We start from the raw sequence: 16,299 nt of genomic DNA, 5'->3' as shown, positions 1-16,299 counted from the left end.
GCCGAACCCCCCTCGCCGAACCGAATCCCCGAACCTTAACCGGCCCTCCTCCGCCGCAACGCGGCGTCCCATGTGTGCCGAATAAACAGGCCGAGCGTGTGAGGTGCCGCGACTTGCCGGGGATTGTAGAGATGACTTGGGCTCTCGGTCGTCGTCCAGCCGAGCTCCCATGGCGCGCTGCCGCGGAGCGCGGCACCCGGACGCCACGTGGCCCCGGAGGCCGCAGTTATAGCACGTGACGAGGGTCGGAGTAGATCTTGGTTGCTCCGACTTTCGGCCCGATCGCAGAGGCGACCGGGCCCCCGGCCTCCAGTCCCCTGGTCGTCCCGTGGCGAACGCCTCCTCTCGTGGGCTGACGACTTGGGGTTCGGCGACCACCAAACCCGGGGCTGCGACGACAGCAGCGTTGCAACCAACGCCTTGCTTCCGTTGCAGGGCCTCGTGCGCTTGAATACTCGTGGCGACTCTCAAAGAAGAAATATCAATCTCGTCAGCTGTGTTGATAGGGACCCCCAGGTCCTGCGCCAACTTGAGCAGCTGCTCCAAAACCATCGCGTCTTGGCCCTCCTCGTCCATCCGAGGGAACGCAGCATCAGCAAGAGCCAGCAACGCCGTGCGATAGGCCAGCGCGGTCTCCGTGGCCGCTTTCCGTCTTGCGTAGAACTGATGGCGGCACGTAGAGGGAGGCCCGTAGACCCTGGCCAACAAACCCAGCGCATCCTTCAGCGTGGAGCGGTCCGACTTCCGTGCAGCCCTGAAGGCCGCGAGCGCATCGTCGTCCAGCATGGCGGGCAATGCCCGCAGCGCCGTAGCATCGGACCACGCTGACATCTCTTGATGCGCCAAAAACCTTCGCTGAAATTGGCCCCAGTCTCCGCCTTCCGCCTTGAAGGCTGACAACGTGGGCAGGCGCTGCTGAAAAATGAAGTCATCCGCTTCGTGGTTCCTCTCCGCCTGTCCGTCGGTGTCTAAGATGGCGGCTCCAGCAGCAGACGTAAGATGGCGGACCCCCTCGCGCGCTGATGACGTCGATGCGCGCGCTTGGGAACCCACCACCACGTGGCGCTCGCCGTTCCCGCCAAAAGTAGGCCCAGGCGCAATGGCGGGAATCCCCCATTCGTTTTGGCGGGAATCTGCGGGGCGACCTTGTAAAATGTCCCCCACCGTCCCCGCTCCTCCCGACGAGCTGATCTCCGCCAAGATGGACGCGGCGGCGAGCAGCAGCTCCGCCAGTCGGGAGTGCGCCTCACGAAGCCCGGCGTCTGTCCCCGGTCGCTCGGCCGGCGCCGTCGACGGACCCTGCAGCGTGGGCAAGTCCTCCTCCTCACCCCCCGCCACCAGCGGCCCCGAGTCGTCCAGGTCTTCCTCGCGGTCAATCCCGTGGGTCCTACGGGTCTTCCTCGTCTCCATACTTGGAAGCCCGTTTCACTTCTGACGCCAGATGAAGTATTGGAAAATGACGGCAGGAAACTCCTTGACGGGAACACACTTCTTTTATTAAATCTTGACTTGTAACAATACAACGCGTGGCCTCTCTTCTTCAAAATGCGCTTCTCTTGACTCTGGATTCTGTGCTGCCGGCTCTCTGTGCCTCGTGTAGACTCCGCGCCTCGGCTACACTCCTCTCTCGCCTCGTGTAGACTCTGCGCCTCTGCTACACTCTCCACTCGCCTCGTGTAGACTTTGCATCTCTCTCTCTGGCTACACCGTATGCATACTCGGCTCGTGTAGACCTTCCTCTCTCGCTGGCTACACCGTATGCATACTCGGCTCGTGTAGACCGTTCTCTCTCGCTGGCTACACACTATACATTACTCAGCTCGTGTAGACCGTTCTCTCTCGCTGGCTACACACTATACATTACTCAGCTCGTGTAGACCGTTCTCTCTCGCTGGCTACACACTATACATTACTCAGCTCGTGTAGACCGTTCTCTCTCGCTGGCTACACACTATACATTACTCAGCTCGTGTAGACCGTTCTCTCTCGCTGGCTACACACTATACATTACTCAGCTCGTGTAGACCGTTCTCTCTCGCTGGCTACACACTTATACCTTACTCTCCTCTACTCTCCATTACTCTCCTCTCCGGGCTCTATCTCTGCACCTTCGTCTTCATTCTTAGATGGTTCCACTTCCCCCCTGCTCCTCTGTGCATCACCTTATATACCCCTTCTTCCCGGGAGACGGAGCGGATGCGGACCTCAACGTCGGCACCGCTCCTCAGTTACCCAATCCCCACGCGCTATCCCTACGATCCGGTTCCGCTCAGCGCGTGTTTCCACTCCCCGACCAATCACACCGCGCTGCTACCCGATCACTCCCTCTGGGCGCGTCACCGGCACACAGCCAATCAGCAGCACTACCCCCACCCGCGCACTGACGCCTGCTCCTCCCCGTCAGCGCGCGTCACCACACACACACCCGTACATACGCGCTGGCACACGACATATACACCCAGCGCGTATCACCACTACACTCTGATTAATCATCCTCTTCCTACTGCTGTCACAACCATTGCAGCTTCCTCTTCCGAAGTGTACACACCTTAGACCTCATTCTCGCCACACTCTTCCATTTCGCTTACCTCGTTTGGCCACAAAATTCCCGGCACCTTGCGCCGGGGCACCCGGCGTGCAACGCCGCTGTTTCCGCCGTGTCACTGATCGCCGCTGCCACTGATCGCCGCTGCCACCGCTCGCCGCTGCCTTGCAGGTTGTACTCGTGCCTCGCCAACGGGAGCGCCGACGAGTTTTCGCGGGGGGAACACCTCCTGAAAGCCCGGGCCGTGAAGGACCCTTTGCAAATAGGTAAAGCCTCGCATTGCTGCCGCCACCACCACCGCCACCACCGCCACCACCACAACGACTGACGATCTCTTGTCTAGTCTCAGCTCCCGGTCAAGCCGCGTCTGCCTATCCATTCCAGCAAGAAGGGAGAAAAGATGTTTCTATATTAGCAGGAGAAGGTGGGATGGTATAGAATGCAGTGTTGTATGCAGGAGTCTTAGTTGCTAGGCAGTGAGAACCATAAGTTAAATGTAAAAAAAATCCTTCTACCAATGATAACTTTTGTACGTGGAACAGCATTTCACTGCGATATTAATTCGTCCAGGAAAGCCTCACCGTGTCTCCAGATTCTTTCCGAAGGGACCTGCTAGGTTTTGCAGGCGACGGTGATGATTGTTATGCATTTCCCAAAGGAGTAATTTGCCTTTCAAAAAAAAAGTAAGTATTCACGTTTCACGTGCACGTCTAAAACCGCTCCCAGTGGAACGCTGGCCACACCGGGTTCATAATGCAGTGTGCTAATCACTGCACCGCTACTCTCAACGATTAGCATACGCATTGCATATCATTTGCATTAACATCACGTCCCGCTAATTGCATCTCGCACACAGGATTCTCAATGCATGAATCGTGAATGTGGGAATCAGTTTGTTTCGGTGGAGCTTGTATCGTGATGTGCCTCTAACATTCATCCTCCATTGGAAGCCCCAAGTCACTGTTAGAAATTCCACATTGCTATGGCGGTGCCACCAGTCTCTTCGTTGGGGCAAACTCAGCGGTTTCATTCGGCTCTGTTGGGGTTCATATGAATTAGCAAGCGGGGCACGAGTGAGCAGGGGGTGATTCAAGGAAAATTAAGGGGCCTTTCTTTTATCAGATGGGTCTGCAGAGAGCGTGAGCAGCTGATATCAACCAGTCTACCTAATTACGACAGAGAGGGTGATGGTGTTTAAATGCCCATGTGAGTATTGATGTGGCCTGGGGTAGCCACTGAAAATGCTGAAATGAGGACACAATTAACAAAGGAAATTAAATCTTGACTGAAAGCTTTCGTGGCTGCAGGAATTCATATTCTTTGGGTCTTTCGGTAGATAGAAAAATAATGAAATTTATAAAAAATAACAACAATATCACGTTTCGATCGCAACACAAGCAATCGTCGTCAGGTGAAGAATATAGCGGGAGAGCTGCTGAGGCAGGAAAGATCGAAACGTCGTGATATTGTTATTATTTATATTCATTTTATTATTTTTCTATCTACGTGGCTTTACCTAAAGAACCAAAGAAAAGGAATTTAATCGTGCCGCAATTCACCGATTCCGAACGGGACTCTATATGTTGCTTTGTGCATGTGAGAATCAGTTATTTATTAGTTCTGCAAATTGTATGCAAATGTTGGATTCACAACTAAGCCAGAAACTATGAGTAACGATACAAATTATAGGCAGGAGGTGGCAGTACAGCAAGTGGGTTTCATGACTGATCTGTATTGAGCGATATCTCCTCTCATACATAGGTCTTCTCCATCACCGTGATTTATTTTTACATGAAAATCGCACTTTGAAAAAGAATGGGCCAAACATCGCAATGCAGAACCCTCCTGAAAGAGAATCTTGAGGCTCAGTTAGTCTTTTCCTGGACAGATAACCAACGTTTTGATTATTATTATTATTCATCCGTTTAATCCTCACCGCGGTCATTTTTGCCGCTCTCCATTCGCCGTCTGGAACTCTGCGTCGAGGTGCTTCCTGTGGAGGACATCCCCCTGCCATCAGTGGCGTGCTTATGTGCCCGTCTGTGGGTCAGCGGAGATGGAGTCACACTCTCACCATGGCTGAGTCCGGCCACAGCACAGGCGGGGGACACGCACGGCTACGGGACGCACTGTGAACCAAGGGCGCGCCGTGAATATCTCGCCTGGGCACTTGTTGGCACCGTCTCGCACCGCGTTGGCTGCCTTCTTCCCGCTTCTCTGCGGTTTCTCCTCACGCCTCCTTGAGTCGTTCTCTCACTTCGAGAGTGAGCGAATAGCGTGCGCGTTGCAAGTAGAAATTATAAATAATATTTTTTCGTACCAAAGTCTGGCACTATTAACTGTCTATTTTGATTTTAACTAACGAACTTTTTTGTTATTTTACCAGACATGGCCTACTGAGCTATTTCACTCTTTTTCAGATGCAACCTGGCCACAAATGATAGCCCAATGAAATCACGTAAAATTTTATAGCAGACAAATACTCTCAACGCATGTTTCTAAGTGTGGAGGGAAAAAGTGGAGGACCTGAAGAAAAATCCGCGTGACTACGGGGAGAGAGAGAGACGTGCAAACTCCAAATATACAGCAGCAGGTGTCAGGGTTGGGATCGAACCTGTGACCTCCTGTATACCAGGCGAGGTAGTTAACATCTCGGCACCGTGGCATCCCTGGTCCCCATGTGACTGGGCGCTCAACGCACCTGGCATTGGATGCGCTTGTGTGCGGCGTGCACGGTTGCTCGTACGACGTTTGCGCTGTTTAACCTCATGCTCTGCCTGTGAGTTTCATGGTTGACTGCAGTTCGCCAAACGATGATTCATCTCATATTCTTGGTTCTTTCGGTAAAGTCACATAGAAGAATATGAATCCCTGCAGTCACGAAAGCTTTAAATCAACAGATGATTTATCTCGTTTACTGCGTGCTTGTGTTCCTTGTTCACTATTCATATGTTTTGACAAGTGCTGGGTCATGCTTATCTTTGTTGGTGGTCAGTCCTATGCCAGTAGTGGAAATTCCATGTTGCTCTGCTAGGACATTGTAGTTTCATGGGACATGTGTTGTTGACTTCACACCCAGTGGTGCAGCGTCACATCAGGGGTGTTCATTTTACACAAAGGAAGGGGTGATGGGGTAATCATAAGGGTGGTAACGTTTCACCCCCTCTCACAATTCAATGCTTTGGCAATGGTTATGGTTTGCGATTCAATTCAAGAATCAATGCATTGCAGCACCTCCAGTGGTTGCTGTTATCATGGAATATGTTTGTAACGAACACAATTTATTCTTTTGTGGAACATTTTCTGAATCCAAAAATACATTCAAATCAATTAATTGATTATTACCATGGGTACGTCACTACACCCAAAGCAATAACGATAAAGCGCTTATCATCATGCGTTGGTCTTTTATAATGCCTTGCATGCATATATATTTAATATACAGTGCCATTTTTCTTTTATGAACATTAAACAGAATAAATTACAATGTGTTTATAGCCTTGCCTCTGAAACATAAACAGCACCAGGGGAGACCAGAGTTTACTGCAAGGCAGAAAACATGCACAGCGATATTTCATTGTCTGTTACTGAATCGGGTAAGAGCCTATCGGAATGTAGTATTGCATTACAATGGAGATCTTGGAACCGTACACGGATTACTTTTCTAATATAATTATGACAGACCTTTGTCAATCCACTACGTGATGATGGGCTCCCGCACACACTGTCGGTTATGGGGGTTGTTTATCACGGGGGGGTTGTGAATACGGACCGGGCCCCCAGGGCCAGTTCTGATTTCACTCGTCACTGATGTCAGCCGTCGACGGGGATTGAACCCATGTCGTCGTGTTCCTACGGCGGTGCGCTAACCACAGCACCACGGCAATGATAGGTTCAGTCTTGTCTCTCAAAAATTTTTTTTAGTAGAATAGCATTTTAATCCAGCAGTCTATGAACCTTTTGGACCATTTTGTTTACGCAGGACAGCCGTAGACTGGGTTTGACTTGAAGTTCATCGGCACAGTGGAGCACTTTCAGAATCAGAATATTTACTTAGACTGGAGGAATCCGATGAGCTATGAAGCTCTTTTTCACAGATGTCCAGTGGGGGCGGGTCAGAACGTTGCAACAACAAATAAGACAAAAAACACGATAGGAAAGGTAAACAAATCACTTAAAAATATATACCAATAAAATACAATATTTCTATCTTACCAGGTAAAGCCCACTCAAGTATTAACTTATTTTTCAATAAATAAAGGCTGCTAAATTTCCAGATATCATAGGCGAGAGCAATTCATTTCAAGTATTTATTTGCTTGCAATAAATTGCAATTGCGAGTCATATTTCTTCTTCGAGTATTCTTTTGTGTAGAGTCGGCAGCGATTGTCCTGCGCAAAGACAGACTGGTCCCCCGCCAGGTGAATGGGGAATTACCACCACGGGCTCAGGGCCCATCGTCAGTTTTGGAGAGTCGCAAACGCTCGTGTCTGCAGTGCGTGACCCTTTGTGACATTTTTTACTGCTTCACGTCTGCCAAGTTGAGCCATGCAACTGGCGCACAGTGTCTTATCCATTCCAATGATGTCGCCAGATCTTGAACACGAGGCTCGCAACAAGCTACAGGGTTTTGAATGCGTAGATTTTGGAAGTGAACCGGTGACCCATTTTAGTCTGCCTCTATCGTGCATGCACTTGACGCCACGGTTTTGCAGTCGCATAAAAATATGAACGCATATATGCGCTCTCAAGCCCTGCTGCACTCGAGATTTCGTAAATATTTACACGCGATTGAAACCATATTTCTTTTGACCATGAAGCCGCAGGAGCAAACATTGACGTGAAGCTGCGGGTTGCAGAATACACGTTTTGACGAAAATAATGTTGGAAAAACCAGAGTGGGGGGGGGGCTATATTTGCGTTTGAGTGTGGCACAGTTGCCACTCAGACTGGTTATGTAACGCTCGGCAGAGGTCGACCGAAGGATTTCCAAGTGTGGAAATCGGCTTCCGGACGGAAGCGTTACGCCCCGCACACGTATTATTTGGAACCGGCCATGGGTAAATAAGGTTGCCTGGTTTGACGTTTTAAAATCCTGCATGTCGACAGTTTAGACAGCCGGTCTGTATGTAAGTACGTGTACTTGTGTGCTCACAGAGCGAGCGGTGGTGCAGCGCTTTTTAGCGCACGGCATCACAAATCCGTGCAAGGCTATCATGAGTGGCAATTATCGGAAACACTCCTAGGTCTCCCCCAGGTCAACTCGGCCTTAAATGAGTGCTTTGTGTGGGGCGTAAACATCACCACTGGAGAGACAAAGGCAGGCCGGTCATGATCCGCCCACACCATCGCCTTCATATGTGGTCGCGAACCGGACTCATCTCCCCATGGTGTGTGTGGCTCTGCATGAGATGTTTTTTTTTGTCTTTGTGGATAGCCAGCACCATCCGTCGATTGATGACTTTTTACACGCTGTACCAAGCACACATTTAAAGTGGAGTTGACCCACGGGGGGAGGCTTAAGTCGGGTTCCAATTCCATTTGCCACGATGTCGTCCATGAGCGGGAATCAAATTCACGTCGCCAGGTGTGTAAGCGCAGTGCGAGAACCACTGCTGCCGAACCGCCGCACCCAATTGTGTACCACGTCAGACTTGGTAGGTGCTCGTTAAAAGCAATTGCCGTGAGACACTATAACGATGAAAGGGTGTGCGTTGTATTTGTGTATGTGTGTGGGGGAGCTGTGTCGTTTAACACACTGCGCTATTAATCGCTGTGATGCAAGTTCAGTTCTTGGCCAGTGCACAACATCGTTTGTTGGCGGCTGGTGTCTAAATCTGGACCAGGCCTCTCCTTACGTTGACTTAGCCTGTCAAGTGAGTACAATGGGCATTTGGTGGACGTGGACACTGGGGAGACGAAGAGGGCTGAACGTCCGTGGTGCTGACCAAAACACTGTCAGCCGTGGCCCTAGCCGGTGCTTCCTTCACAGCATTTATCCCAACACTCTATCGCCAACTGGGAGATGTATTTGTTAATTGAAACTGTGTTCGCCATTTGCATTATGCAGGCAGCAATTGCATAATAGATTGTCAGCCAAAAGAACACAGAGAAACGGCATTGTTTTTCTACATTACACACGCACTCATTGGCAAAAGTTGGCCATTCAGTGACTTAACTGTTTGTATTCTTAGTGTTTTTGAGCAAACTTAGTTTGCTTTGTGCAGTTCAGAGAAGGGCAGGAAACCTGCAGTGCGCGAATGGGCAATGGGTAGGGAATTGTAGACAATGTCAACAGCAGCAGGGAAGAATTGACTTCCCACTGGTTGAAGTTGATTGCAGGATTCAACTTATTTCTTCAGTCTCACCTAGTCCGCTTGTAATAATTCCATGAATTCATGTTGGACATGTGCGAAAAAGAGCTTCATAGCTCATCGGATTCCTCCAGTCTAATTAAAGATTCTGGTTCATGCAGCACATGAATATCAGGGAGTTGGCAGCACGAATGGCTGGGGGAGTGGGGGTGAGATTGCATTTTGCCTTTGCCTTGATGACCCCCCCCCACCGACCTCTTGACGACGCGACTCACCAATTGGGCCGGCGTTTGTATGTACCCATGTGTTGTACGTTGAACTTCTTTCACCCCTTGCCGTGTGCGCTCCTTTGTCCAGGCTTCCACTTGAGCGCGACGGTGGTGCCGCCCCAGAACATCTACCAGGCGAAGGGCGCCTACAACGTGGCCGTCATGTTCGACCGCTGCCGCATTACCTCCTGCAGCTGCACGTGTGGCGCCGGGGCCAAGTGGTGCTCGCACGTGGTCGCCCTGTGCCTCTTCCGCATCCAGAACGTGAGTGGCCGGCCAGGAGGGAGTGCAACAGGTTGTGGGTCTCCTGCCACACTCTTTCTCCATCTGGTCATCGTCATCATTATATTCATCATCATCATCAGCCGTGATCAATCCATGTGTTGGATGAAGCAGTGGATTGAGCCACGGGGTATTATCCCACGATACAACAATCCTCCCAGCGCCTGCATACGAGCTGAATTCATTGCTCCATCTCCGCCGTGGACGCGCTCTATAACCGCTTTTCCGCGCAGCCCGTAAGCCACGAAATGAGCACTGCTCCGGCGAGGAATTTAATAAATGCGTTGGCGCAGAAAATGTAATGGAAGACCCGTGACACGATAATTGTATGTCAAAGTAGCAACATTATGTATTATATAACTGTGCACTCTCAGCCAATAAATTGTCACGGGCATTGCGCTTGTGAGGCACCATTCGGGGGCCCCTTCACAGGCACACACGCACACAGGCACACACGCACACACGCGCGCACGTCACGCACACACGCACACACGCACACACGCACACACGCGCGCACGTCACGCACATTTCAGACTCTCACTCCACTGCCACCGCCCTCCCGCCCTCTGATTGACACGAAAACGTAAAAAAAAAACCCCACACACAAAGCACATGCGCGAAAACACACACAAGGAGCTCGAAAATCTCACCCTCGCCCACCCATGCCACCCAGAGTTGCCTTTGTTCCAGTTTTCTCTGGACGTGACATAAGGTGTGATCGGAGCAGAAAGAGCCTGCTCTGGTAACAACACTTGTGGTTATTTGCCTTACCTAGGGAAGCCTCCCTGCATCTGTAGATTATCTGAGTAGGGTTCTTTAAAATAGCCCATTGCCACCAACATAGGTAAGTGCCTGAGTGTGTCCCCATTGTTCGTTTGAGCATAGAAGCAATTTTTCTCGTCCTTTTTGGCCTCTGTTTAAGTGATTTTGGCCGCTCCCTCTGCAGGCCTTAATCGGTGATCGCTAACAGCATTTGCCTCGACAGTCAAGATGTAGGCGAGGTTTCAGCGCGCGTGCTTTGAACGCGTGCGTGAAGAATGAGGCGCGCAGCCTAATTAACTCGATATTTATGATGTACCGTCTTGATCGTGCATCTCAGCGTCTGCAGTGCTCATTAAATTTTCATTGTGTATTTGTGCGCTTATCTTTCTGGTGTCCGTTGTTCCACTTGCTCAACACTCGCACCACCGGCTGCTGTTATGTAACTGTGTGATTCGGTTGACATTGTGTTATCCGCGCTCGCTTTTTTTCGCGAGCAATTTTGCATAGCGCCACGTGTGTGCTGGCATGGAGCCACGCAAACTTGCCCCTCCCCATCACTTAATCGCAGATGGTCTATCGTTGACCTGTCATAAGTGATTAATCGTATGCCATAAACGATTAGATTCAATTTTCAAACACTTCCAGGAATTTTCACGGGCTCTTTTTCAATTAACGAGATTAATTGTTTCTGCTTCTTCAATGCGGGAATGCAGCTTGATTGTTTTTTTTTTCTGTTCTCTTTAATAATAAAAGTTGTGGACAGATAACCTTTTTTATTTAATTTTTAGGAATAATAAAAAAACCTGAACTTGTCCAGCCATCAAAATTATCGTTTGCATTTTCCTATCAAGGAGCTAAACAGTCAGATTTGGAGAGATGGCCTTGTTGTTAAGGATGTCTGAGAAATGAGTCCTCGCCGCTGAGATGCTGGGTTGGGACCCAGGAAGGGTGCCCAAGCTTAAACCGGCTTCTCAAGCGGAGCAAATGGATGGTCTCAGCCCAGTCCTCCCATTCAACGTCGTGTCCTGCCCAAGCCCAATTACCTTTCTTAACGGTCAATTTAATCTCCCTAATTTACTCATTCTCCAATTCCTGGAAGCACCTCCATCCACTCTAGATTTTCACACACCGCGACGGTGAGGAAGAATTGTGCTCGTCAATCAAATCATCCGCGCCCGAATCTTGACAACGAGTCGAGTCTCAGAGGCGGTGACTATTTACAGGGCGGTCGCCGACAAACCCGTGAGTCCGAGTGGCGGGTGCTTGTTGGCAAGTGCTGGCTGTCGCCTGTGTGTCCTGCATGACCTGCTTGGTCTGTACTCTTAGGTTTTTTCGGTAAAGTCACGTAGGTAAAAATAAAAATAATAGAAATAATAATAGAAATAAAGTAATAAATCACGACGTTTCGGAGGCAACACAAGCTTCCTTCATCAGGTGTAAAAAAGGCACAGCAAAATAACTGCAGTGGGAGTCCCACTGCAGTTACTATCATTATTTCTATTATTTTTATTTTTTATTTTTATTTTTTCCTACGTGACTTTACCGAAAAAACCTAAGAGTATGAATCCTTGCAGTCACGAAAGCTTCAAATCTAGAATTGCTTGGTCTGTGTTTGTGTCTGTGCATGTATTTTTGTGCGGGGAGTGGTGGCACGGTGGTTAGCGTCCTGCGCTACGAACTCGGCGACAGGAGTTCGATTCCCGCTCGTGGCCAACACCGGTGATGATTATCTGAACCGGTCCTGGGCCTCTCCTAGGTCGACTCGGCCTCAAATGAGTACCTGGTGTAGTGTGTCAACATCGCTACTTGGGAGACGAAAGCGGCCGGGCGTGGTGCTGGCCAACCATCCTGTCATGTGCCATGCCGGCTTTAATAGCTGCTTGCTAACAGCACCTACCCCAACAGCATGTATAAATTACCTGAGATTTTTATATTTGGTGTGTGTGTGTATGTGCGTGCGCATTCGCAGGCCTCGTTAGTTTGCCTGCGCGCACCCGTGTCCGAGTCCCTCTCGCGTCTCCAGCGAGACCAGCTCCAGAAGTTTGCTCAGTACCTCATCAGCGAATTACCTCAACAGGTGAGCACTGCACTAACTGCACCTGCACCGCACTAACCACACAGCACCAGCCTCACACCACACTCACCACACAGCACCAGGCTCACACCACACTCACCACACGCCACCAGCCTCACACCACACTCACCACACGCCACCAGCCTCACACCACACAGACCACACCGCACCAGCCCCACACTCACCACACCGCACCAGGCTCACACCGCACAACTACAATTTGTACTCGTGTGACGCTGCAGCGATGTCACGGCAGCATGTGAATACACGATGCAAGGCGGTTATCTGCACTTTACTCCACGTGATGATAAGCCACTTCGTTGAGCTATCACGTGTCGCCAGGTCGCTTGAATCGACACATATAATTCAAATCGTGACAATTTGTGATGAGATTCATCACATCACGGGACGAACGAACGAACGGTCTCCAACCCAATGGGGGCACACAGCAGTGGCGAGATGTTGGCTACCTCGCCTAGTATACAGGAGGCATGGGTTCGATACCGATCACAATGCTAACGCCTGTATCAATAGAGTTTGCATGTTCTTCCTGTGGTCGCACGGATTTTTCTCCGGGTCATCCAGTTTTTCCCTTCATATTTAGAAAACACCCTGCTGTAAACTTCCACGTGATGATAAGCCACTTCGTTGAGCTATCATTTGTGGCCAGGTCGCTTCTGAAAAAAGGCTGAATAGCTCAGTGGGCCTTACCTGGTAAAAAATAGTTTCATACTTTTTATTTCTCATAAGTCTCCACTTTTATCACAATTCCATGGCCAGTAACCCGGTGTCGGTAAACTGCAAACTGGCTCTGTGCCTGCGAGATATATACACACAGGGTCACAGTGACCCAGCCGGAGCAGAGCAGACTGTGCTCGCACAGTGGATGCGTGCGCACATGTGCGATTGAGTAAGTGAGTGAGGCGGGTGCGCGTGTGCGCGTGCGTGTCTGCGTAGTGTAGCGGTCAGCGTGCTGCGCTATGAACCCGAGTTCGATTCCCGCTCACGGCAAACACCGGTGACGATTATCTGAACCGGTCCTGGGCCTCCCCTAGGTCGACTCAGCCTCAAATGAGTACCTGGTGCGGTGTGTAAACATCACCACTAGGGAGACAAAGGCGGTCGGGCGTGGTGCTGGCCACCCACCCCCTCGTGTACCGTTCCGGCCTTCATAGGTACTCGCTAACAGCACTTGCCCCTACAGTCTGTCAAGGCTATATGGGGGATCTTTGTCTTTATCTTTGTCTGCGTATGTATGAGCGCGCGTGGGTGACCGTGCAGGCAGGTCTGTTTATTTGTGGGTTTGTGGGGAGAGGTGGCACAGTGGTTCGCTCACCGCGCTACGAACCTGGCGACCCGAGTTTGATTCCCGGCCACGTCGAATGTCAGTAGCGGGTGATAATCTGAACTAGTTGTGTTCACCTCCCTTAGGTTGACTTGAACTTGAATGAGTACTGTGCTTGGTGTGGTGTGTAAACATACATCATGGGGAGACGGATGGCGGAGCGTGTTTCTGGCCAGAGGTGTGCCATTCCTACCTTAATAGGTGCTCGCTAACAGCACTTACCCTAACCTTCTAGGCGGTTAAGGGAATCTTCGTGTGTTTGGAGTTGTCGGACATTGGTTTGCGTGCTGCGCTACGGAACCGAAGACCTTATTTTAATTCTTGCCAATGGATAACATCAGTACATTATACACATAACACACCCATGTGCGTCAGTGCACGTGTGTGTCTGTGTGTGCATGGGTCAGAGTGTGTCTTTCTAAATTAATTTTGGCGAGTGTCAACGCATGCATGAGTAAATGCATCAGTATGAGTGCGAGTTTGTTTGAGTGCATGTGTCATTAAGTGTGCATGTGACCGTGTGTCTTCATGAATGCATTGATATGCGTGTGCGAGTACGTACATGTGCATTTCCACATGTATATAACTGCAAAAGCACACTGATGCGCGGGTGAGTTTGCGAGCGCAAATGTCCCAAGGGGTGTCTGTGTGTGAGCGTGTGCATGAGCACGTGTGTGTCTCCATGAATGTTGGCGATTTCCAGTGCGTACATGAGTAAATGAGTCAATGTGTGTGTGAGTGCGTACGTGTGTGCGCACGTATGTGTGACTGCACGTGCACATGAATCGGTGTGTATTAATTTTTTCCATGACTGCATGCGTCTATAAACGCGAGCATGGACGCGAGCGTGTCTCTCTGCACGAACGTGTTGATGCATCTGTGAGTGTGTACATGAGCATATGCAATGACTTTGTGAAGATGATTTTGTTCGGAAGGACATATCGCCGGTAAATGCGTGTGCGAGCGCATGTATTTATACGCCAGCGTTAATCGCGTCCCATGCCAAGGAGCGCAGGATTTTGTTCGGCAGTGGAGCTGTTCGCTCGTCCCTGATCCGCTGCGTAATGCCTCCCTGTCTAGTCGTACTTGATGACGGCCCGGGCAGCACTTCAAAGTGAGCGTGAATGCGCGAGCGTTGGCGTGCTCGCGAGCGTTTCCGCGGGGCATGGCGCGTGTGTCTGATGAAGAGCTACCAGAACCAAAGCCTTACTCTTTGGTTCTTTCGGTAAAGTCGTGTATAAAAAAAAAATCACGACGTTTCGGGTGCAACACAAGCATCCGTTATCATGTGGGACACCCACTCAAGAAACAATTTGCTAAAGTGGGCAAAAGAGCTTCTCTAAACAAGAGGTTATATACCAGATAGCCATCGTAATCACGAACAAAAGTGTTCCTCTTAATACGCAGCCCTTGCCATGAATTCTACTCGTCGTGCATGGCACAGCTCTAAATGTGTTACCATATTTTATGGGGATGCTGTAACTAGATGTGTGTTGGTTAGCACGTTGGGCCTGCATACCGTAGATCGCCTGGTTTCTTAAATCCGCCCCCCCCCCCACCCTATTTCCCACTGTCCACTCAGCAGTATAAATGGGGGGACATGGAAGTTGGTTAATTGGCAGGGTCGTGACTTGTAAAACGTCTGGTCCGTTTAGAAGAGTAGGCCAAAATACCCTCCCAGAAGGGGTTTTCTCGAGCTTCCTCTTGCAGAGGCCCTTTTGCCCACAGTGGCAATGTGTAAGCAATCGTAGGGCTGCACCTTTATCTTGATTATAGTCATACTGCACGCTTTACCGTTTTTGTCCGTATTAAGATGCAAAAAATATGAAAACTAGAAACTATTTTTATTTTAAGCAGGTAAGGCCCACTGAGCTGTGTAGCTCTTTTTTTAGAAGCGACCTGCCCACAAATGATAGCTCAACGAAGTGGCTTATTGTGTGCAAATTTAAAGTCACAAGGGAAATAATGAAATAATAAAAAGAAAACACTAAAAATCGAAATTCAGTCAAATACGCGTGTTGATTTTAAACGTGGAGGGAAAACCCGGAGGACCCGGAGAAAAATCCACACGACCACGGGGAGAACATTCAAACTCCAAATATCCAGCAGCAGGCGTCAGGGTCGGGATCGGACCCACGACCTCCTGCATACTAGGCGAGGTAGTTACCATTTCGCCACCATGGCACCCAATAATTTAAAGGAAAGCCTTTACCCATTCTGGAAATAATACATGTGTTAACATGTTCAAACACCAAATGAGACGCATATTGCAAGTCCGCATTAGCCACACTTGTGGTAAAACATGCAAATGTGATTTGATAGTGTGCGCATTATCCTTAAGGGATTGGCCTACACCAGAGACGGCCTCTTTTTTGGCTTTGTCTCACCGCTGCTATAGATGAGTGAACGCCAAATAGCAAAAAGTACAAGGTTGATGCAAATGCCAAAGCAGTAATCGCTTGGGTTAAGCCATTTACAGAGTATCCCAGTGCATGCCACTAGAGAGTATTTTAAATTGGCAACTGCACCATTGCAAATTTAAATACCATTCGGTGGGGAGGGGGGGGGTTGACTCATACCATCGTAATTTTGCAGTCAATAAAGTGTGTACCACTTTGTGGGAAATAGTCTGTAGAGATTGGTTCTCTCCAACACTGATTGAGTGCCAAGGCAGCCAAACTCACCGTTTATATATGTCCAGCGTATAT

At 49.7% G+C, this 16,299-nt stretch overlaps 1 protein-coding gene across 2 annotated transcripts in view; it reads left to right on the top strand.

The window, feature by feature from the left end:
- ZSWIM8 (zinc finger SWIM-type containing 8) overlaps window positions 1-16,299 on the top strand; it is a 106,708-nt gene that overhangs the window by 48,424 nt on the left and 41,985 nt on the right. For both annotated transcript variants that reach the window (XM_078875487.1, XM_078875488.1), the window contains exons 3-5: window positions 2,717-2,811; window positions 9,217-9,392; window positions 12,142-12,249. In XM_078875487.1, the coding sequence (XP_078731613.1) occupies window positions 2,717-2,811; window positions 9,217-9,392; window positions 12,142-12,249 (379 nt within the window). The remainder of the gene's footprint in view (window positions 1-2,716; window positions 2,812-9,216; window positions 9,393-12,141; window positions 12,250-16,299) is intronic.

The sequence above is a fragment of the Lampetra fluviatilis genome, chromosome 41 (genome assembly GCF_964198595.1).
Source record: "Lampetra fluviatilis chromosome 41, kcLamFluv1.1, whole genome shotgun sequence".
NCBI lineage: Eukaryota > Metazoa > Chordata > Hyperoartia > Petromyzontiformes > Petromyzontidae > Lampetra > Lampetra fluviatilis.
Note: the sequence above shows the minus strand (reverse complement) of the source record. Positions and strands in the feature narration are given on the sequence as shown.